This window comes from Gadus chalcogrammus, chromosome 22 (assembly GCF_026213295.1).
Source record: "Gadus chalcogrammus isolate NIFS_2021 chromosome 22, NIFS_Gcha_1.0, whole genome shotgun sequence".
Taxonomy (NCBI): Eukaryota; Metazoa; Chordata; class Actinopteri; order Gadiformes; family Gadidae; genus Gadus; species Gadus chalcogrammus.
This window is the reverse complement of record NC_079433.1, coordinates 8460274-8482635: the sequence shown is the minus strand read 5'-3', so window position 1 is coordinate 8482635 and position 22362 is coordinate 8460274. Positions and strand designations below refer to the sequence as shown.

Below are 22362 nucleotides of genomic sequence, written 5' to 3'. Positions count from 1 at the left end.
CATGTCCTCACATCCGGCTAGTACAGGGGTGGAATAGTTACAAATGGATGTCAGGTTAACAAGATCCTAGATTTAGAGCAAACTTGTTCATTGTATGACCAGTTTTGGCATTGTATAATGCACTGCGGAGGTCTGGCTGGAATTGGCCCACAAGTCTTCAAAGGATTGTTTATTATGGATCCCCATTAGTTGTCGCAGACTAGTCTTCCTGGATGCCCACACAGCAGTTGTGTCCCATCCCCTAATTGCCTTTGCTGAAGTTATTCTACTTTTTAAAAAAAGTCTTAATATAGGGTTTTTCCTTGAAGTAATAATATGTCAGTTTGTTCAGAGTTTCTGGAAAGTGAAGCAAAGATGAATACTCAACATGATTTGTTTAACGTTCTTTTTTATTTGAAGCAAAACGGCATCCTGTTTTAACAGGAATCTTCAAAAACTTTACACCTCTACTTGGTCCAAGTCCTTCCAAGCAGGTAAGCTTTCGGACCTAAAAATAGAAAGTTTGCATTAGTGTGGTTTAGAATTTTTCAGCCAAAAACATTTTTTTTTTAGCGATCTCAGTCCCATATCCGCTAGTTTCATCCAACAGTCTCTAGTAAACTGACTCATCATTGATCAGCTTTAAAATTCCAAATAGACAATCTTGAAGAGATTACACCAAACTGTGCAACTTTAAAGGGCCACTAGGTCCTTCGACAAGATGCACTATGGCAGTATCCCCAAGTTTAGCCTTTAAGTGTTAGTGTGGCATCTGCCTACCTTTAAAGTCCAAGCATATCCTGCATCAGCATCCTGATCCAGGCACCAGCTCAATCTGCATCATTGACCTATGAAGACATTATTACGTTAACACCAGATACTGAAAAGGGATCGGGTTTATATCCAACATACATGCAATTGTAGGACAGTCATTTGTGCCAATAGTCCATAAGGGCCACAACTGCCAATAACTACCCATTGGTATCGCAGGCAATTTGGAGGACAGATCCGGTCCGGGGATTAGCATGCTATGTTGCTTCCCTTTGGACTCGCCTGAGGATGAATAGAATTACCTCTTCTCTTATCGAAGCATGTCTCCAAGGAACAGCCATCAGACTTCAGAGTTCACCTGGCCCCTGCGAGACAAATGTATTCCGTCAGTTTACAGTGTTAAAAACCATAAAGGACGTTTCTCTTGATGGATGTGGCTCAGTTAATAATAACTCATAATCGAGGTTTTTTAACCTCTCAGTGAGGGCAAGTTTGTAATCACAGCCAGGCTTGTTGATAAGCACATTTTCCAGGGCATCTCACCTGCTAGTCATTTAGTCAGCTTATCCATTTTGTCTCCTCGTCCAAGAGCTATAGGAAATTAAATGTATTAAATTCACAATTTAGGGCACTTACATTAATATCATTCATATTGTTGAAATGTTCTTCCCTTGATGCCGAGACAGCCATTTATAAACTGAACAGCAATCAGTGAAAGAGTTTATATTGGCATCCTCTTGACCACCAAGTGCTACATAAACACAAGGCAGTTCAGTAGGAGCCTGCATAAGAACTACAACTAGATTTGAGTGCTACAAACTTAAGCTCACCTTCAATACACCATTTTGAGTCCAGACAACACACCAGGGCCCCATCGTTTCAGGCAGGCAACCTGAAGGGGGCAGAATTTCAAGTCAAAAACTGAAACACAACGTTAAAGCATGATAAGACTACCACTAAATACTCTACAAGTGGCTCAGAAATAAAATAACTCATAATCAAGACGAATCTTTCAGTGAGGGCAAGTTAGTAATCACAGCCAGGCTTGTAGAAAAGCACACATGGCAGGGCATCTCACCTGCAAGTCATTTTGTCAGCTACTTCATTTTGTCTCCAAGATCAGTAGGAAATTACAACGTTGCAGGGAGGCCACCTGAGGGCAGAGGTGCAAGTTAGGAATTGAAACTCCTAGTTTCAGCTTGATACTACAAAATAATTATTTGAAGTGGCTCAGGAATAAAATAACTCATAATCAAGACGAATCTTTCAGTGAGGGCAAGTTAGTCATCACAGCCAGCTCAATGAACACCATGCGTCAAGACATTACCTGCGGTCTATGGTCTTCTCTGCAAGTCCCATTCATCTTTGCATCACACATCTGAACGATACAAAAGCAATATTGTCAGGTTAGTCAAACAAAAACATCAGTGGCTCAGAAAACTCCTTTATGAAGACAGTTCAGTAAGGGCTTATGGTTAATATCCTTTCCCTTAATGTTGCTATTACAGTTATTTGGTAACTGAACAGCGACCGTCGGTGAAAGTGATGCTTTTGGCCGCCTGTTGACCGCCCTGTGCTACAATAAGCACGAGCGGCTTCGATAGGTGCCGGTTGAACCAACTAGTCTCCTTAACTATCCTCTTTACTAGTACCGAGACGATCCGTCGTAGCACAGCGTGGAGGAGCATTAACCGGTGATCAGAACTACTACACAACTTCAGGAACAAACTGAAAGTAAGTTGCTTTGTATGAAAGAGTCCGCTTGATCAATAAAGGTGATTAGCATGTGCTAATGCTAGATGCCCACTAAACAAGACTCACAATTGGAATGCAAAGGATTGAGTCTTATTAACAAATAAGTCTTGTAAACAAATAAAAATCGAGGTTGAACAGTATTCAGACATAAACAAAATTATCATTTCATTAATGTTACCATAAATATTAACTTATGTGCTGTAGCTACTAGGCCTCACCACGTGTCTTAACGGCAAGCCCTTTTCTGGCATTCAACGTTTTACTTAAAATGTACACTTAGTATAGGTTGTAAGAAGAGACAACAGTAGGATCAAGTTGACAAAAACAAATGAAAGTAGTCATATTACAGGCCAAAATGTATTAAGTTATAATGTCGAACAACACGGTTCACATAGCCATGCACATTCCCCAAGCTAATCGCAGTACATTACCACCTTGGTAGTTAACTACCAAACTAGTAAGAAGATTAATAGAACTTAAACAACATTAGTACAAAATAAATGCAAACGCGCTTACCGTCGTTAACTGACGACCAGGTAGGAGAACTAGAAGAGAAGAGACTGGTTCACGGTCCGGATGCGTTTATATACTGCTGCGCATTTCTTCATTCCTGTGATTGGCCCATATATTTTTCACATGTTGAAGTGCATGATGGGATATGAAGTACAGGCAGTCATTCAGTGGAGAGCTTTTGTAGGTTGGTTTGGGGTGATGACACTTTTAGTTAAACAGAATACATATAGATGTTGCATATATATATATACATACTATTTTTCAAGTTATTCAAATGAAATACGAACATTCAGTGTTTTTTAACGAACCTCGACCACTCTTGCAGTGACCTATTTCAGAACCATGGAGAGCCCAGGGTTTCAGCGCTTGTTGATCAGTAACGTTAAGTCATGAAAGCTTTTGATTTCAGTTGTTATTTAATTCCCACCCCCCCATAGGCCTTCGTCTTAAAATACCAATGGGGCTTTCTTTCTCCGCCCGACGACTCATTATTGTTGCAGATTAATAGTTTTACTTGTAGTCCGTAAATCTGTCACATGATTGCAGCATCAGCCCGCTCCGGTACCCAGAGCTGGGGCTACAGTTCACCGTCCTTACCAGAGGGAAAGTGGTAGCATTCAGTGGCTTCATGTAAACACAGTGCGTGCCGGGCTTTGTTTCAGTCTCGCTGGGTTACGTTGTTCTAGTCATGCAATGGATATTTTGTGGCAATATCAGTTTAGGATCATTTTACTGGGCGACTCCACGGTAGGGAAGTCATCGTTGCTGAAGCGCTTCACGGACGGGATATACAGCGATGTAGCGGATCCCACAGTCGGTGTAGATTTTTACGCTCGCTCGCTTGATATTGAACCAGGGATTAAAATTAAACTTCAGCTTTGGGATACGGCTGGACAGGAACGATTCAGGTAAGATGGAGTACATATTTATTTTGTGGACGTATCAATGAATTGATTCATAAAACAATCAATTACACGCATCGCTGGCGCGTCCAGCATAGCCGACAAATAAAGGCCTCCTTGGTTGGCTGCAGACTGCTTCAAAATGACCCAGGTCTATGTTTTTGTAGATTGAATTCCTTATTACGCATTTACATATTTCTATACAGGTTAGGGGCCCAATAAATAGATCAACATAATTTGCGTGATAGTCTGACCTATTTCAGGATGTAAACAATTTTACTAATCGGGTCGCATCTCCTCATTAATTTACGGATGATGCAAACCTCATATCATTGATGTTTGCTTCCTTGGTCTCCATAGATTTTTCAAGGCAGCGGTAACTACAATAACCGAGATAACGTTGAAAAATAACTGTATGATGTAACCAGGGAGCTTTGCGATACATAATCAAAAGCATCACTGATGGTTGTATCTAATAGGCCCAGCTGTCTACATTCATAAAACAACATTCCTCGTCGACAAATGCAGCCTTTAGATCTGCTATTTCCCTTTCGAGATTGTTCCTCTATACTGTCTGTAGTGCCCTAGATTCAGTCTTCTTTCAGACTGAACGGGTCATCCTTGAAAAGCGTTTGCCTTGACTTCTACATCTACTTCTAATACATTGTTTTGCAGTGTGACAGGTTTTCTCTCTTCAAGTGTAGATCCACTTTTTAGATCCTCATTTTCCTTTCAACCACAAGCTTCTAAGATGCTTGGCAGGCTGGTAATACCCTGCAGTCTGCAACAGGTCCGACCCAGGGGCGTTGCTAGGCATAAAGCCTGACTGGGACTCCCCATTACTTAAATCAAGCAAACTTACTTTGCTTGCACTATTACTGCCACTGCCATACTGCTGAAGCTGCAACAATTTTCAACGAGGCATAAAAGTATATCCTGCATATGCCAATGATGACAAAACCTGACTCAATTCATTAAACTATTGCACATTGCATTCTTCTCCATTCCACAAGAATACAAATAAACAATAATTTCTTACCTTGAGTCAACCATTCAAATTATTAAGTATAACCAAGATTTAAGCTTTGGCTCATAGTTGGTTGTAAACAAACTCTGAGTCGGGTAAATGTTTTTCAAATTATTAAGCTGCATTCTATTTTTCAACTTCATCTTACTGGTCAATCACTTGACTGTGAATCGACTTCCTTCCTTCTTCCCCCTCAACCAACAACTCAGCAAAATAGTGAAGCCTGTCATGTCCCATCGGCCTCCTCAGACAAGTGCCGAGCCCTCTCAGCACTCTGAACGACCGGCCCCCAAGGTGACCCACTTTGGGTCCCTTCAAATGATCAAACCTCCATCCTGATTTGTGTTAAGCATGCCGCTAGACGGATCGCTGCGTCCAGTGTGCGGCCAAGTGTGCTTCAAAGTCAACCCTGTATATAAAACCCCCATGCTGCCGGACCAATCATTCACACACAGCCTCCCCCCTTTTCTCGCCCAAAACAGGTCCATCACCACCTCCTACTACCGCAACTCCGTGGGAGGCCTGCTGGTGTTCGACCTCACCAACCGCAAGGCCTTCGAGCACGTGCGGGAGTGGCACAAGGAGGTGAGCGAGCACATCCTGCCCCACCACATGGTCTTCATCCTCATCGGCCACAAGAGCGACCTGGCGTCAGACCGCAAGGTGAGCCGCGACGAGGCCGAGAGGCTGGCGGGCGACCTGGGCATCCGCTACGTGGAGACCTCGGCCAAGTGCAACGTCAACGTGGACCGCGCCTTCGAGCTGCTGACGCGGGACATCTACGAGCTGATGAAGATGGGCGAGATCGTGACGCGGGACGGCTGGGACGGCGTGAAGAGCGGCCTCACCGCCAAGGCGCTCTACCCCGGCGAGGACGACGACGGCGTAGAGCTGGCCGCCGCCACCGCCGAAAGGGGCTGCAATTGCTGACCGCGTCCACGACCAGGCGGGCGCCGTTCCCTCCACCACCCACCGGCACCACCGGCACCACCACCACCACCACCACCACGTCCGGCCCCACCGACCTCCCCGCCTCACCCTGTTTGTATCGCAAATATCCTGGTTTCAAATTCATCAACCCTTTTCCTCCAACAGAGGAAGCAAGTTGCCTTCATTCGAACACACACACACACACTAACACACACACACACACACACACACACACACACACACACACACACACACACACACACACACACACACACACACACACACACATCTTGGTGTCTCTGCAATAGTCCCGCCAGATACTACCTACTCTGAGGCCCTCCATCTTATGTGCACTGCTTTTATTTTTGATAACTGTGAATGTATTTATCATTTTTTTGATGAGGACGAGGTGGGCGGGGCAAGTCATCACATCCTGATGGGTATCCAATAGAGCGTCTCGTCACGTGTGTGTCTTGTTAACCAATCTGGTATGAGAGCGAACCAGACAGCTCTTGCTTTGCACTGGTCAGAATTGTAAGACCTAGTGTAGCCTTGACCCCATTTGACACAAATGGGGTTGGCGGACTACGATAAAGGCACTATTGTGGGTTTCTGAATAGTTGAGTTCCATTCGTCCAAGGCTTTGTATACATATTCTATCAACCGTAAATAATGAGTAAGAATAAGGAAATTATTATATGCCAGTTTAAAAGGTTAAAAATTATACATTTGATGGTGTGCACGTACAGACACAGTGCACGTTAAGACACTAAATGTCAACGCGATATGAGTTTGGTGCGATCGTCTCGCTTGTGTAAAACTGTTGCGTGCACTCATGCCAAAAAGGACTGAAACCTTTAACAATATTTGTGAATAGATCAGGTCATGTTTTGTAAAACATATTAATATTATTTCTAGTGGAAGTATATGTTGATGTAGATCGTTGTTAGGCCGTAGCTAGTTGCCACTAAGCATTTGTTGCATTATGATGTCTCATCATCAGGGGATACAAGATATACAATAGAAATCTACTAGATTCTCCACCTCCTGTGGCAAATCTCCATTTATAAAGGCAAAGCTGTAGTGACTGGCTCCTTATGTCAGTTCTCGTAGACTTCACAAGGGTTTAGAATTGGTGAATATTTTATTGACTTTACCCAGCTTTAATGCTGTGCTTGTGCATAGAGTCATACAGGAAATAGAATAGAGGCGAGGCTTTAGTATTTAGCGACCTGTCCCCAAATGTTTGGTGTGATATTCTTCCACTTTATAGTTGGTAAGCTGTGGTGGCGAACCGGGCTGTACCGTGTGTAGTCAAATAGTTCACTCTTTACCGACGTAGCCACCTGACATCAGTGTACTTACCTTGTAACATATTACATCAATAAATGTGCTTCTGGGCCATGTATATCAGGTCATAATGCGTTGCTTCCAATTACAATAACATGTACAATTTTGGGAGATGAACATAAGGCCACGTGTCAAGACATGGTACTCTGTTGTATGGTATGCCCATCCAATATTATACAATAATCAGCTATTAATATGCTGCCATATATACAATGGCTGAAAGGTCAGCTTTTCTCTTCTAATCTAGTCTTTGAACAGCAGGCCAATAGAAACACGCGTGGTTACAGTACACAATTGGATGTATAAAAAATACAGCTTTTATGTGATGCTTTGATTTATAATTATATATTATTATATTAAGATATTATTTGTTGGTTGAACATGGCTTATGAACCCCAAAAAAAAAAATCCAGCATAATTTTCCCTTTATAGATTAAATGAATCACCTCTCTCCTATTCTTCCCCTACATATGTCAGTGCAACTATGCTGCTAACAGAATGCATCCTAATTTGTAGATTGCTTGATAAAGGGAGTAGGTCAGAGAGCAAATGAGTGATGCAACTCTTAGTGTAGATACGTGATAAGGATCACTCAGCCTAACACTGGTTTATTGGGAGACAATCATGTATCAACCTTTAATTTTCCAACTCATGTTTTGACCTTTGATGTAAGGATTCTATGTGTATTTAATTAGGTATTTATGTCTTTCTTGAGATGCCCAGACTAATTATGTGTATAAGTTGACTTTTCTAACATTTGAATTATGTGAATCATTTGAAACAATGTCAAAGACTCACTGTGTTAATCTGTGTTTTGTTTAGTATTCTTTGTGAATGCTGTGCTACCGCCTGGTCTATGTTATTTATAGTTGCTTGACTTCTCTCTGTGACATGCCTTCCATCCACAGCCTGATATCTAAGACAAAACCCGAGTCCACTGTAGGATTATGTTAAAACAGAGGAAGATAATTCATTCGTTATTTGCTGTAAAGGCACTGGTCAAAGATTATGATTATGAACTCTTAAAATCTGATGTCTTAATCTTTGGGTTGTTGCAAAACGTTCTGGCTACAATACAACTGATTTAATATTGATGCTGATGATTACCCCTACAGCCCTAATACATTTAATCTCCCTTATCCCCAATTTTCACGTGACATTCCACCTCCGGCTAGTGGAATTGCCCAACATCTGAAACGTTAGGGATTATCAAAATATCTAAGAGCATTCTTTGCTGCAAGACTATGCTTTTTCTCATTACCAGTGACACATTTCACCGTTTTGTTGAATAAATGTGATTTATTTTAAACTTTGTAGATTTATCTGCCTTTTGTACTGTATTGACTTGTAAGAAAATAACGAACCAATTTCTTGGGTTCTGGCGCCCTCTTTTGATAAAGGAATAGTATGACCCTCATCCCGTATAAATACCTGCATAAGAAAACGTATATAAATATAATGTAAGAGTTTAATATAAAGTTATATATAGCTTGTGTTTTACAAACAGTCCAAATTATATTGACTATGATAGTAACATACTGGCAATGTACGGCCATTGGGAGGATACCCAGACGTCGGATTGGTCTCTCTATTTACCCACAAGGCCTTGCAGCAGACAAATACGAATCTAGTTTATTTAAAATCTATCTGTTGTCAATTGCCATCATTGATATCTTGAACGTTGACATTTTTCAACTATGAACAAATCCTGAGGCATGTGTAACGATACATACATTTTTAAAACCCTAACTATAGATGATGTGCCCTCCCGTCGGACTAGCGGCTCAGGGCGTACTTCAGTAAAAAGGGCTTCTGCTGTGAATGGCACTGGGAGGGTGGGGGCAAACCACCCTCCTTGCGGAATCGATATCAAGAGATTTCGGAAGCACAATTTTTTCAAACCGGGGCTGCTAGTGATCGTTATCCTGGCGCCCCTATAAAGCTGTTTAAAGAAATATAAATTCTTTGTTCTAGGTACGCCACAAGAATTTACGTGCTTTAGTAAAAAATGAACTGAGGATCGTTCTGCACGGCTATGTTCTCTGAGACACATCGGTCAGAGTAGCATAGACCAGTAACAACAGCAACACGTTGCACTCGTGTGCAACGAATTATTATAGCAAATATTTTCCATTTAACTATTTAAAATGTATTCAACATTGGTTGAATACGATAGTACCGATGTGTCTTTGATGCAACAGTAAAGCACCCTCGTTTCGGGAAAATGTGCACAGTTGCGTTAGCGTCCTCGCAGCGTTTGAATGTGAAAACAAGCGAGCACTATCGAGCAGGAAGTGTATGTCCTCCGTGTGCGCATGCTCTGCAGTTCTTCAGAATGTAGGGATGTATTTCGCTTCTTAAACGGTAAGGATAAATTAATCAGTCGTAAATTCATCACTTGTTGACATTGATTCGGACATAGACGCGGTTTCTGTGTCCGAAAAGGCTCGTTTTGGACTCTAAACCTGAGTGGTTTAGGCGTCCAGTCAGCCGAGCCCAGAATGGCGGGGCCGTGCCGTCGTCGCGCCGTTGTTTGCCGTACGTGCTGCCGCACAGGGAGACGTCATTTTGAGGGGGAGCGGAGAATAAAAATGCAGACTACGAAGGGACGCACGATCCCAGAGACAAGTGGCACGTAATCGTCACGCTGTAAATGCAAACTTTGCCGTCGCTTGAAGTAGTCCAGTGCGTAATGTGGAAAACGCTCCTTCGTTTTTAACACACTACGCCCTGGTGTTAATAGTAATGGCTACCGTCAAGTCTGGGGACTGTGTGCTGCAGAAGGCGGCTGTGTATTATTTGTGCCTAAATGAACGCGCGGTTTGCTCCGATAAACTTAGAACGATGACTTTTATTTGTGTGCGGACTGGTTCCGTTAGGTGCTTAACATGCATCCCTACTTGTTGTCTGTCTTCATTCCTCACGTACATAGCAGAATATATAACATGGGACAGCCGGTTAACGGATTATCAAACGGTATAGTTACATGTGGTTAGTGCTGTATTATGTTATAAAAACTGGTCGGATCTCAGAACTCTGGCTCGCTATGTGGACAACCACAACCCGATTTGAAGTAAATAACGTTCACTTAATAGAGGCATGACTAATATTACGAATGTTAAAATCTGGCCATATGCCAGTGCTATGTATTAAAAACACCGATTGTTATGCTGTTTGTCTGTTGAGTTCAGCCATGTGTTGTCGTATGACGCATCAAACTGATTGTAGCTACCTGAGTAAACACAACAACATCCGTATTTGCTACAGTGTGTACAGTGCGGGGCGATAGATGGCGACCACCGGCGAGGTCACCATGTCCATGGGAGAGGTGGTGGTGGTGAAGACCACAGAGGATGAGGGAGACGCCGATGACCCCAACAAGACCCAGGTCATCCTACAGCTGCAGCCCATCACATCTGGGTAGGGAGCTACAGCTATTTATTCAAAGGCTATATACTATATTTATATCTAATATTTTAGTATTGTTTTAAATTTTAGCACTTTTTTTATTGCAGTTGTCTGACCAATAGAATGTCATAAGGATTTAATTTAAACGCACAGTTTTGAAAAACACCTTATTTTAAAATCGATATAGATATCCTGTATGTGAAAGCCCACATTTCATGCTAACATTAAGCAAGTATTGAAAACGTTTTCTATATATATATTATATAGAGTACGTATTATAGTGTCAATGAGCACGCTTTATTTTCCAGTGATGAGTCGGGAGAAACAGATGCCGCCGTTATGACGGTCGAAGCCCTTCCAGGTGAGAACGCGAAACTTAACGGCTCAGAGTCTTCGTCGATGTGTAAACACGGGTCCTCTCTGATGTTTAAACTACCTGTGGCGGCCCTGCTTGTGTGTGTGTGTTGGTGTTTTCTTCACGGAAGAACAAACCTCGGTGGACGGGGAGGAGATGGAGCTGGGCTATCCCATCACCTGCGGGGACAGCAAAGCCGTGCTGCTGGTCAAGAAGTTTGTGTGTCCGGGTATCAACGTGAAATGTGTCAAGGTGTGTATTTGGTCCCTCAAAGCAAAACACAACCAACTTATAGATATAATACCCTATGAGTACTTTGATCCTCAAGACAATGCTGTTACCTGGACATCTTAGAAGAGCAGAGGATATTTCCTGTAAGAGTTGAACCAGTCATGAAGGTTCCCATTCCCTCATATAACGCCTGCAACAGGTTAACACAGAGCCACCCGATGGGACTAGGGTATTTTGTCCCTTTCGCACCATGCAATGAACTCTTGACGGTTCTGATCACATACCTTATACTTTGTTCGATTTATATATGCACACACACCCTTTTCCAGGATTATTAGTTTGAAATTAACCAACCAAAACCTTTCCTGAGTATGAAGACCGGCGAATAAGCCAATCATAACCTCTTTAGTATGAAGACCAGTTTTTAATCAAATCATAACCTCTCTTTAGTATGAAGACCAGTTTTTAATCAAATCATAACCTCTCTTTAGTATGAAGACCAGTTTTTAATCAAATCATAACCTCTCTTTAGTATGAAGACCAGTTTTTAATCAAATCATAACTTCTCTTTAGTATGAAGACCAGCTGATCAGCCCCAAGCAGTTTGTGCATATCTCCGGGAAGGCCACTCTGAAGGACTGGAAGCGAGCCATCCGGATGGGGGGGGTCATGTTAAGGTGAGGAGACGCTCTACCATAAGAGATGTTAAGCTTTTCCTGTGTGCTGCATTTCATGTACACAACCTTAAGCATTGAGTTTTGTGTTGCTTCGCCTGTCATCGAATAACAATGTCGGTTGCGTAAAATGATATAATGTCACAACTGCGACAGGAACATAGCTCATCCCTGACATAACTCGCATCCATTATGAACTATATTAGTTATGAGCAGTGAATGATATAGTAAACATTAACAGTAGAGCGTGTCAATGTATGCCGTGACGTTTACGATCTCCTCAAGGATATGGCCGGGCATGAATGCCAAGTTGGCGTGAGACCTCTGCTTCCTACTGTAGGGATGAGTGCTCAGGGTGCTGTGTTGCCAGTGTAAAAGGAGTTCTATGTGCAGCCAAATGCATAGAAACGTCCCAGCTACCACCCTTTTCCCCCCACACTTTAATGAAGCAATGGCTGCCTCTGTGCCCCTCCAACGCGTCATTATCAGGACAGCTTTTACATTTTGTTGTTTTGGTTCTGGATGATGCTTCTGGCAAGGCCGAGTTGAAGTAAGTTTGCAAACTTATTTCATTTGAAATGCAGATTCCCTCACAAAAAAAGTGCCCGCCACAGCCTGGTGATGTTCTCTCCAAAACATCTCTGGGCTGTTTCTACTTTGAAAGTCTTCTTGTTCCCCCTCACCCCTCGTTGCTCTCCAATTCCACTGCTGAGTCTGCGTGGGCAAAAGTCCTCAACACATGACGCTAGTATTGGTCACGCACTGCAAGGCTGGCATTAAACTACGAAAAGGTGTCTATCTGATATGTAGAACATACACATGGCTTTAAGTTGTAAATGTTGTTTTTCCTTTTGTTTTTGCCCACTCGGTGGAGTTAATGGTTCATGCTTTGTCATCGCGTTTCATCGATTGTCGGGTGGAAACATAAGTGTTGTGACAAGGCTTGTAATCTTCACACTGCTTGTAGGCCTAAGGGCGGGTGTGTGTGTGTGTGTGTGTGTGTGTGTGTGTGTGTGTTTTATCGCTGGATGCAGCATATTTTGTTTTACAGACCATGTCAGTGATTCATCTTCAGTTTCTGTCTGTATGTCTGTCTGTCAGTTTTTCTAATCCGTCCATAAAAAAAAGGTAAAGTCACCTAGCTTGTATTTCTTTATCTGTTGACGGTTGAGACGTATGACAAACAACACGTTTTTTTTGTGGCCTTCTTATAACGGGAAACAAGGTCAGGGATGAGTGCTGTGTGCAATCTTCTTCTATTGTTTGAAATCGTTTGAGTATGGGAGTAAAACCGACCGTAACAAACATGCCCACAGTACGCCAACATTTCCACTGAAGTCCCAGTAGCATCATGGGGCACCCCAATCGTAAAAATAGATTATAATTTCCTAATTAGTCTCCTGCTCCCTCTCCATGTTTGTAAATCACGTCATGAATGAGGGACAATAGACAATTTTCACAGAGGCGTCATGGTCGAACACATATTTTTGGGCCTGCTCTTTTTATGTACCAGAGCGCGGAGTACTACCGAGTACCAATGCCAACCTCCATGCCTACCGACTCAGTGCTCTACCTCATACCTTACTATAACCCTCCACGGTTTAGAAGATCATGTATCACAACAATCACTAACAAATGCAACGTTCTCTAAAGGCTTATTTATGGTTCCACGTCGACGCAACACAAGGGGGTCTACGGACCCATTATGTCCTTGCGGACCATCCTTGCGTCCACCGAAAAACTGGGTAACCCCAAATCGCTGTTTCAATATCGTAGCATTTGTTCATCTTCATGTCTCCAGGAAGATGATGGACTCGGGCCAGCTGGACTTCTACCAGCACGGCACGCTGTGCACCAACACGTGCCGCAGCACCAAGTTCGACCTGCTCATCAACAACACGCGCTTCCCCCCCGACGGCAGTGGACTGACCACGCCCACCTCCTCCCAAGGTGAGGCCGCCGCCCCCCCTCTCTGACCTCACACACTACACTGACCGCCTGAGGGACATGGCTGACCATGTCTGTGATCATCGTGTCCGCATCCGTCACCGTTTTATTTAACAGGAAAAGGAATGAGGTGTTTGATTTTTGTTACTTAATCACCTCACACTTAATGTATGTATAGCCAAGACATGCATCTATCACATGGTGTAGTTGTGATATGTAATGTACGTTATCCATGTATATTTACAGTCAGTGCTAACAAGTTCCTAGCGTAGGCTGTTAGGGAGAACACACAAGCCGGGGGTTGGTGGACATCAAATGCAAAGCTATGGATTTTCTTTATTCAACAGGTTAAGGATCTGTTTATCATGGGAAATATCCCAAGTAAATTTAGGACGTTTTTGTATGTTTCAAAAACAGGCTAATTTAAAATCGATCTGTCGTCAATTATTATCATTGATGTCTTAAACCTTGACATTCTTCAACTATGAACAAATCCTGAGGCATGAACGATAAATATATTTTTTAAAACCCTGACTCTAGATGATGTGCCCTCCCGTGGGTCTAGCGGCTCAGGGCGTACTTCAGTAAAAAGGGCTTCTGCTGTGAATGGCACTGGGAGGGTGGGGGCAAACCACCCTCCTTGCGGAATCGATATCAAGAGATTTCGGAAGCACAATTTTTTCAAACCGGGGCTGCTAGTGATCGTTATCCTGGCGCCCCAATAAAGCTGTTTAAAGAAATCTAAAATATATAATGGAGGCACACGACAAGCAACTACGTACTGTAGTTAAAATTAACTGAGAATCGTTTAGTTTTCCATATAGAATGCCGAGACTTGAGGATAAGGAAACCCTTATTTGAGGATTTAAAGATGCACTTAAATGACATATAGTGTATCGACTACGATTCAACGTTTTGAAGTTATGAAGCCCGATTGGCATGTATTATTTGATTAAACTTTATAAAAAAAATAAAAAAAAAGGCGGTAGATATTGTTAGAGCTGATCACTATTCAATCAATGTTCAGGCAAAATGTGCTGAGAACACAATCCTTGATTCATATATATACATATGTGATGGAGTCCTTCGGAAGATAAATGCCACCTTCATATAAAAATTCAGAAAATCTCATATTTGCAAAACAGCAAACCTCCCCACACGGTTAGATTGAGACGGGGTTCAGCGGTCACCAGGCCTTCAGTGAACCAGCGTAACCCCTTCTCCCTCCACTAACCTTAAATTCACACTACATGCATGCATCGACGGATCTCATTGACTATGCATGGGGTGCTCTCGAAATGCATTTTGGGTCCGTCCGTTCTGTCGTCATGAAAAATGAAATGTTCTACTTTTCAGGCAGCGACGGATCCGTCAGCCAATCAGATTGCGTTATGCAAATATACGCAAATGCACTGTCCAATGAAATCGCCATTTGTAATACAACCCGGGCAAACACATGGATACGTCAAAAAGACCCCATCCGTCGACGGACGGAAGTAGTGTGAATGTAACGTAACGCCTCGTGCCCACTGCACCATCCGTCAAAGGACGTCGGAGGGCGTGGCTGACGGATGGGGGAGCTTTCCAGGGTCGTTAGAGCCCGAGTAGTGTCACAGTGCTTAAATTTGCATAGGTGATCTGATTGGATGACGGATCCGTTGCTGCCAAAAAAGTTGAAAATTGTTCAACTTTTTGACGGAGCGCACGGATCCACAATGCATTGCGCGTCCGTCCCCATTCAAAGTCAACGGGGATCAGTCAACGGACGGAGGCAGTGGGCACGAGGCGTAACTGTGTGTCTGGTTCAAAAACGGCCAAAAATTAAAATCCATCTGTCAATTCTATCATTGATATCTTGAACGTTGACATTCTTCAACTATGAACAAATCCTGAGGCATGAAGAACGATAAATATATTTTTTAAAACCCTAACTATAGATGATGTGCCCTCCCGTGGGTCTAGCGGCTCAGGGCGTACTTCAGTAAAAAGGGCTTCTGCTGTGAATGGCACTGGGAGGGTGGGGGCAAACCACCCTCCTTGCGGAATCGATATCAAGAGATTTCGGAAGCACAATTTTTTCAAACCGGGGCTGCTAGTGACCGTTATCCTGGCGCCCCAATAAAGCTGTTTAAAGAAATCTAAAATATATAATGGAGGCACACGACAAGCAACTACGTACTGTAGTTAAAATTAACTGAGAATCGTTTAGTTTTCAATATAGAATGGCGGGACTGGAGGATAAGGAAACCCTTATTTGAGGATTTAAAGATTTACTTAAACGGCATATAGTGCATATACGTGTATTGATACACGTAATTGGTTGCATATAGTGTATCGACTACGATTCAACGTTTTGAAGTTATGAAGCCCGATTGGCATGTATTATTTGATTGAACTTACAAAAAAATATCCAGTAGATATCCCAAGAGCTGATCACTGTTCAATTAATGTTCAAGTAAAATGTGCTGCGAACTTAATCCTTGATCTATCTATCTGTAATAAACTCCTTTGTAAAATAAATGCCACCTTCATATTAAAATTCGGAGCATCTCATATTTGCAAAACAGCAAACCTCTCCACACGGTTAGATTCTCGAAATGCATTTTGGGTCCGTCCGTTCTGTCGTCATGAAAAATGAAATGTTCAACTTTTCAGGCAGCAACCGATCCGTCAGCCAATCAGATTGCGTTATGCAAATATACGCAAATACACTGTCCAATGAAATTGCCTTTGTAATACAACCCGGGCAAACACATGGATACGTCAAAAAGACCCCACCCGTCGACGGACGGAAGTTGTGTGAATGTAACATGACTGTGTGTCTGGTGTGCTCACCGCCCACAGCCCAGGTGGTCCTGGGGAACGGGGCGGTGGCGGAGGAAGGGACGGAGACCCTGACCGGGAAGATGGACTGGAGCTCGGTGGGATCGGACTCCTCGGACAAGAGGGACGCCGGGGAACTCTCAGGTAAGAACCAAGAGCACACAGAGAACCAGGAACACCTAGAGAACCAGGAACACGCAGAGAACCAGGAACACGCAGAGAACCGGGAACACACAGAGAACCAGGAGCACACAGAGAACCAGAAACACGCAGAGAACCAGGAACACACAGAGAACCAGGAGCACACAGAGAACCAGGAGCACACAGAGAACCAGGAACATACAGAGAATCAGGAGCACACAGAGAACCAGGAGCACACAGAGAACCAGGAGCTCTAAGAGAACCAGGAACACACAGAGAACCAGGAACACACAGAGAACCAGGAACACACAGAGAACCAGGAACACACAGAGAACCAGGAGCACACAGAGAACCAGGAGCACACAGAGAACCAGGAGCACACAGAGAACCAGGAGCACACAGAGAACCAGGAGCTCTAAGAGAACCAGGAGCACACAGAGAACCAGGAACACACAGAGAACCAGGAACACACAGAGAACCAGGAAACTTAAGAGAACCAGGAACACACAGAGAACCAGGAAACATAAGAGAACCAGGAACCCCCAGAGCTTCATTGCAAAGTAGTAAACTTTGATTTCTGTATAGGATATAAAGTAAAAACGAAGATATCTAGAAAAGATACAGAATATTAATTTAAAGTATAAACTAATCTGGCTGATCTGCCTGTCACAACAAGAGCCCCAGCCATCCTGGGCCTTCACTCAGACGAGCACTGTGATTTGGATTTGACAAGAAGCTAATTATAATTCATGCACGCCATGAGCAAAAATCCATCTCATTCTGTAGTAAAACAAGGCCATAATGTGCAGCCTAATTACCAAGTGTTTAAACAGAGGATCCCTTCTCCCGAGTGAATGTGTTCAAACTTAAATCATTCATGTAGCGCATCATGAAATATTGTAGGGCTGCTCGATTCTGGAGAAAATCCTAATCACGATTATTTGATCAACGTATTCCCACTGAATCCATCCATCAATATTTTAATCACGATTATACAAACGATTATTTTGAGTTCGAAGCATGATGCCTTTATTCAGGCTTTCTCTCCAAAAAAACATTTCCTATTCAGAACTACACAAAAGTTTGGTATAGAAAATCTTAAAACTGAAAAGAATGTACAAACATGTATCCAGGTCTTCTGCAATTACTATAAACATGTAATGAATAAAAACATTTTAGTCACGTCATGAATGTCATGAACTTTTAAAAGATTTTTAGTTTTTTCAACTAGAATAAATTACTTTGGAGATCGTTTGTCCCAAAAGTCGAAATCACCACAAAAAAAGTATTCATTGCACAGCCCTAACACATTGTCAAAACCCCGTCCCTGTTTGATCAACGTATTCCCACTGAATGCATCCGTTCCTTCACCGTGTCCTCCACATTGCTGCTGTCCCCCACAGAGGAGACGCTGAGCTTCTGGAAGGGCATCGCCGACGTGGGTCTGCTCGGGGAGGTGGTGGGCAACATCACCACGGAGCTGCTGGGCCTGCTGAACGGGGTGCAGCACGCCGGGGACCAGGCCCCCATGCAGGACGCTGGTGAGTGGGGCCGACCGCTGCGACGCCAGGGGCTTAGGGAACACCTGTTGGTTACGTGATGGAGCCCAGGTCACAGGGATCACGGAGGGGCCGAAGAAGGGAATGCATGTAGACACGCGTGGAGATACACTTAGTAGGGCATTCTGAAGGATGCGTTACCTGGAGCGTTCTCGCCCAGGGACTTTAATACTGGGCAGGCGTGGACTCAGTTATGTGCTCTGATTGGCTAAGCATGATGCTGAACTCCCGCCTCCTGGATACCCGTATGTGTCTTTATGCTGCTCCCTTGCGGCTTTGTGTTGGCATTGCAACTTGGTTTGTGGCTACGTGCGGGAGTTACACTTGTTCTTGTGGCCTTGAGCTTCTGGGTTTCTCGAACCCCTGGGCCGCTCGTATCTCTAGAATTGGTCCATGAATGAATGGCTTCTTGTAGGGGCCGGACGCCTCCCTAGGATGGGGAAGAAGCCTCTCTAGTCACCAGGAAAAATATGTGGCCTGTTGGTATGAATGTGTGCATTATGTTACAATTGGAACATGGTGGGGGAGTCAGTGGGTCAGGGGGTGGTTGTCTGGCGTCCCGTCATGATCACAGTGACACACCAAAAGAGAGACCGTATTATGGTGAGACGGGGCAGAGCAGACACGTTAAAGAGAGACCGTATTACAGGGAGATGGGGCAGGATGGACACATGAAAGAGAGACAGTATTTCGGTGAGAGGGACAGAGGGGACACGCCAAAAGAGAGAGACCGCGTTATGGGGAGATGGAAGGTGGGAAGGAGCATGCAGGAGGCCTGTAATCCAGGAGCTGTTGGCAGCAGGGTAGGCTCCGGGTGTGAAGGACAGGAGGACTTTGCTGTGTGCTGAGGAACACTTGAAGGAGAGAGTGAAGAAAATGGGTTTCCAGTCTGAACGTGTAAGGAGACGGCCTCAACTGGTACAGTCTGGAGACCACAGAGAGGGCCTCGATCAGAGAGGGCCTCGATCAGAGCGCGCCTCGATCAGAGGGGGCCTCGATCAGAGAGGGGCCTCGATCAGAGAGGGGCCTCGATCAGAGAGGGCCTCGATCAGAGAGGGCCTCGATCAGAGCGCGCCTCGATCAGAGAGGGCCTCGATCAGAGGGGGCCTCGATCAGAGAGGGGCCTCGATCAGAGAGGGGCCTCGATCAGAGCGCGCCTCGATCAGAGCGCGCCTCGATCAGAGCGCGCCCTGCCTCCTGCTGCAGGGGCCGATCTGGGTGGGGCGACAGGTGGCCAGATTCTATCGCTTTAGATTAGTGGCGCGTAATTGAAAGTGTTCCAGCACTCTCGGGGAACCCAGGTGAATTAAAGGGAATTGAATCCGCCTACAGTAGATTAAACTATCACCTATGGTGATTGTTTAATCGACTGTAGGTCCCTGAATGAGAGACCGTATTGTGGGGAGAGGGGACAGAATGGACCCACTGAAAGAGAGACAGTATTATGTTGAGAAGAGGCATATGGAACACACTGAAGAGAGACAGTATTATGGTTAGATGGGGCAAATTGGACCCACTCAAAGAGACTGTATTTTGGTGAGATGGGGGCAAAATTTACCCACTGAAAGAGAGACGGTATTATGGTTAGATGGGGCAGGGTCGACACACTGAAAGAGGGACAGTATTATGGTGAGATGGGGCATATGGAAAACGCTGAAAGAGAGACAGTATTATGTTGAGATGGGGCATATGGAACACACTGAAAGAGAGACAGTATTATGATGAAATGGGGCATATGGAACACTCTGAAAGAGAGACAGTATTATGGTGAGATGAGGCATATGGAACACACTGAAAGAGAGACAGTATTATGGTGAGATGAGGCATATGGAACACACTGAAAGAGAGACAGTATTATGGTGAGATGAGGCATATGGAACACACTGAAAGAGAGACAGTATTATTGTGAGATGGGGCAGGTTCGACACTGAAAGAGAGACTGTATTATGGTTAGATGGGGCAGGGTGGACACACTGAAGGAGAGACAGTATTATGGTGAGATGAGGCATATGGAACACACTGAAAGAGACAGTATTATGGTGAGATGGGGCAGGTTCGACACTGAAAGAGAGACTGTATTATGGTTAGATGGGGCAGGGTGGACACACTGAAGGAGAGACAGTATTATGGTAAGGCGGGTAAAGTAGGAGAGATAAGGCAGAGGGTACGCACTAAAAAAGAGTTTAAACACAGCTATTCAACCAAGAGGTTGAATAGCTGTGTTAATTCACACTATTTATTATTAATCCACATTATTGATTAAGCAGTTATGCTTTAGTGCTATTCGCTTCAAATATACATCTGTGGGGTACTGGCAATCGTTTTTGAATCAAAAGCATTAAAATGTCTTGGCCTAAAGCAAAGCTACCTTGTGATTGATTGCCACACTGATCCCAGATTCCTGTCTGGTAGAGGTGGCAGTGCTCAGTAACCTGGCCCAGGTGTTCGGACTGCTGGACTCAGTCAAGAAGATCCTGGAGAGGAAGAGGGAGCAGACGGACCCCAGCCAGGAGCAGGTCATCACGGCGCTCGCCAGTGAGTAGACCCCGGCCTCATACATCTTATACCGCCCCCTGCTCGTTCCTGGAGTGAAGCAGTAATGGGAAGACAGATTGGTTTGGTTTTCGTTGAAATGCAAATGCAAAGCAGATGTGGATATTTGACATTTTGCCTGCGACCACAAAAAAGAAATAAAAATGTGCGTAATTGTTTTTCATATTTCCGGATTATCAATGCAACCAATGAGAATATTTTCATACTGTTTCAATATCTGACATTAAGAGTTAGGCAGTTGTATTTGTCCTCAACCACTAGCCTTCCCTCTGCCGTTATACCAGGGTAGGATGAACAACTATTACCTGTCCCCGACACTCTCCTCTGTGTCTCTTTCTGAATTGATGCTGAAGTAAATCTGAAACTGGTGAAGGTTCGTAGTGGAACGGTCAAACCGTAACCCTGGCTAACGCTCCTTATCCTCCCAAAGCATCGGGTTCAGCCATTATGGTCGGAAAACTGCTCCAGCCAGTCTTTTGAATCGCTCACGCCTCTGCCCCCCCCCCGTCCCCCCCAGGCCTGGAGCAGCAGCTGGAGGAGCAGAGGAAGCAGACGCCGCTGCGCACGCTGCTCTCCAGCCCGCCCGCCGGCCGCTGCAAGACGACGACGCCGTCGCGGCGGCCGGCGGCCAAGCGGCCCCGCCTCCAGCGGCCCGCCTCAACCTCCACGCTGCTGGCCTCGCCGCTGGGCGTCCAGCAGCAGCACGCCACCATGGCGCCGCAGCAGTTCACGCTGCTGTCGCCCGTGTCGTCGGCGCTGGGGCAGCCCTTCACCGTGGCGGGCCTGCCGGGCCTCACCGCCCTGGGCCCCGCCTCCTCGTCCGCCGGCAACACCGTCACCCTGCTGCCCGCCGGCGCCCAGGTGTTCACGCGGTACGTGGTGGCGGGCGCCGACGGCAAGACGTCGGAGACCTTCACGCTGCACCCCTCGTCGGGGCTCACCCTGGTGGGCGCGGCGGGCGGCGGCGGGGGCGACGGCGTCTGCCAGCAGCTGGGAGCCCTGCTCAGCCCCATGGAGCTGGTGCAGCTCAGCCAGCAGGCCGGCGTGGGCATCGTGGGCGGCGGCGGCGTCTCCGCGGAGGTGCTGGTGCAGCAGCAGGAGGTGATGGAGGCCGGGGAGGAGGAAGGGGAGGAGGAAGGGGAGGAGGAGGAGGAGGGGGTGGAGGTGGTGGAGGTGACGGGACACGAGCAGCACGCGGTCATCGAGATCAACCCGGCGCCGGTGGAGCAGGCGGACGGCGTGGGGGTGATGGAGCTGCAGCTGAGCGGGGAGGTGGGGGGCGAGGGCGCCACGGTGGTGGTGGAGGGGGCGGGCGGGCACCACCACCACCACCACCACCACGCACAGACGGGCGCCATGCAGGGGTTGCACTTGGACGCCAACGGGCAGCTGGCCGGGATGCACATAGTGGTGATAGAGGACAGCAGCACTCAGGAAGAAACTA

General features: G+C 45.2%; 2 protein-coding genes, 1 long non-coding RNA gene, 5 other non-coding genes and 1 pseudogene across 8 annotated transcripts; 5 read left to right on the top strand and 4 right to left on the bottom strand.

Annotated features, from left to right (window-relative positions):
• Nucleotides 1-8: 8 nt before the first annotated feature.
• On the bottom strand, nt 9-3079 carry LOC130376345 (uncharacterized). Its single transcript, XR_008893981.1, has 7 exons — nt 3022-3079; nt 2078-2128; nt 1829-1903; nt 1581-1642; nt 1294-1341; nt 760-1115; nt 9-487 (listed from the first exon to the last, which is right to left on the bottom strand). It is a non-coding gene; the product is annotated as an uncharacterized LOC130376345 (long non-coding RNA).
• Nucleotides 551-620, bottom strand: LOC130376379 (small nucleolar RNA SNORD99). Its single transcript, XR_008894012.1, has one exon. It is a non-coding gene; the product is annotated as a small nucleolar RNA SNORD99 (small nucleolar RNA).
• Nucleotides 1409-1536, bottom strand: LOC130376350 (small nucleolar RNA SNORA16B/SNORA16A family; annotated as a pseudogene).
• LOC130376349 (small nucleolar RNA SNORA16B/SNORA16A family) lies at nt 2227-2362 on the bottom strand. Its single transcript, XR_008893986.1, has one exon. It is a non-coding gene; the product is annotated as a small nucleolar RNA SNORA16B/SNORA16A family (small nucleolar RNA).
• A 476-nt stretch (nt 3080-3555) lies between the features above and the next one.
• On the top strand, nt 3556-5877 carry rab42a (RAB42, member RAS oncogene family a). Its single transcript, XM_056583603.1, has 2 exons — nt 3556-3926; nt 5430-5877. Exons 1-2 carry the CDS (start codon nt 3712-3714, stop codon nt 5875-5877), a joined length of 663 nt encoding a protein of 220 aa, XP_056439578.1. The 5' UTR covers nt 3556-3711.
• Nucleotides 5878-8975: 3098 nt separating this feature from the next.
• On the top strand, nt 8976-22025 carry gmeb1 (glucocorticoid modulatory element binding protein 1; the record flags this gene model as incomplete). Its single annotated transcript, XM_056583463.1, has 10 exons — nt 8976-9591; nt 10495-10647; nt 10944-10996; nt 11121-11242; nt 11795-11898; nt 13697-13845; nt 16687-16809; nt 18210-18347; nt 20778-20900; nt 21436-22025. Coding segments are annotated over exons 2-10 (1533 nt in total), but the record flags the coding sequence as incomplete, so codon positions are not given.
• LOC130376374 (U11 spliceosomal RNA) lies at nt 9029-9163 on the top strand. Its single transcript, XR_008894009.1, has one exon. It is a non-coding gene; the product is annotated as a U11 spliceosomal RNA (small nuclear RNA).
• On the top strand, nt 14429-14563 carry LOC130376376 (U11 spliceosomal RNA). The gene has a single exon (XR_008894010.1). It is a non-coding gene; the product is annotated as a U11 spliceosomal RNA (small nuclear RNA).
• LOC130376378 (U11 spliceosomal RNA) lies at nt 15826-15960 on the top strand. Its single transcript, XR_008894011.1, has one exon. It is a non-coding gene; the product is annotated as a U11 spliceosomal RNA (small nuclear RNA).
• Nucleotides 22026-22362: the final 337 nt, after the last annotated feature.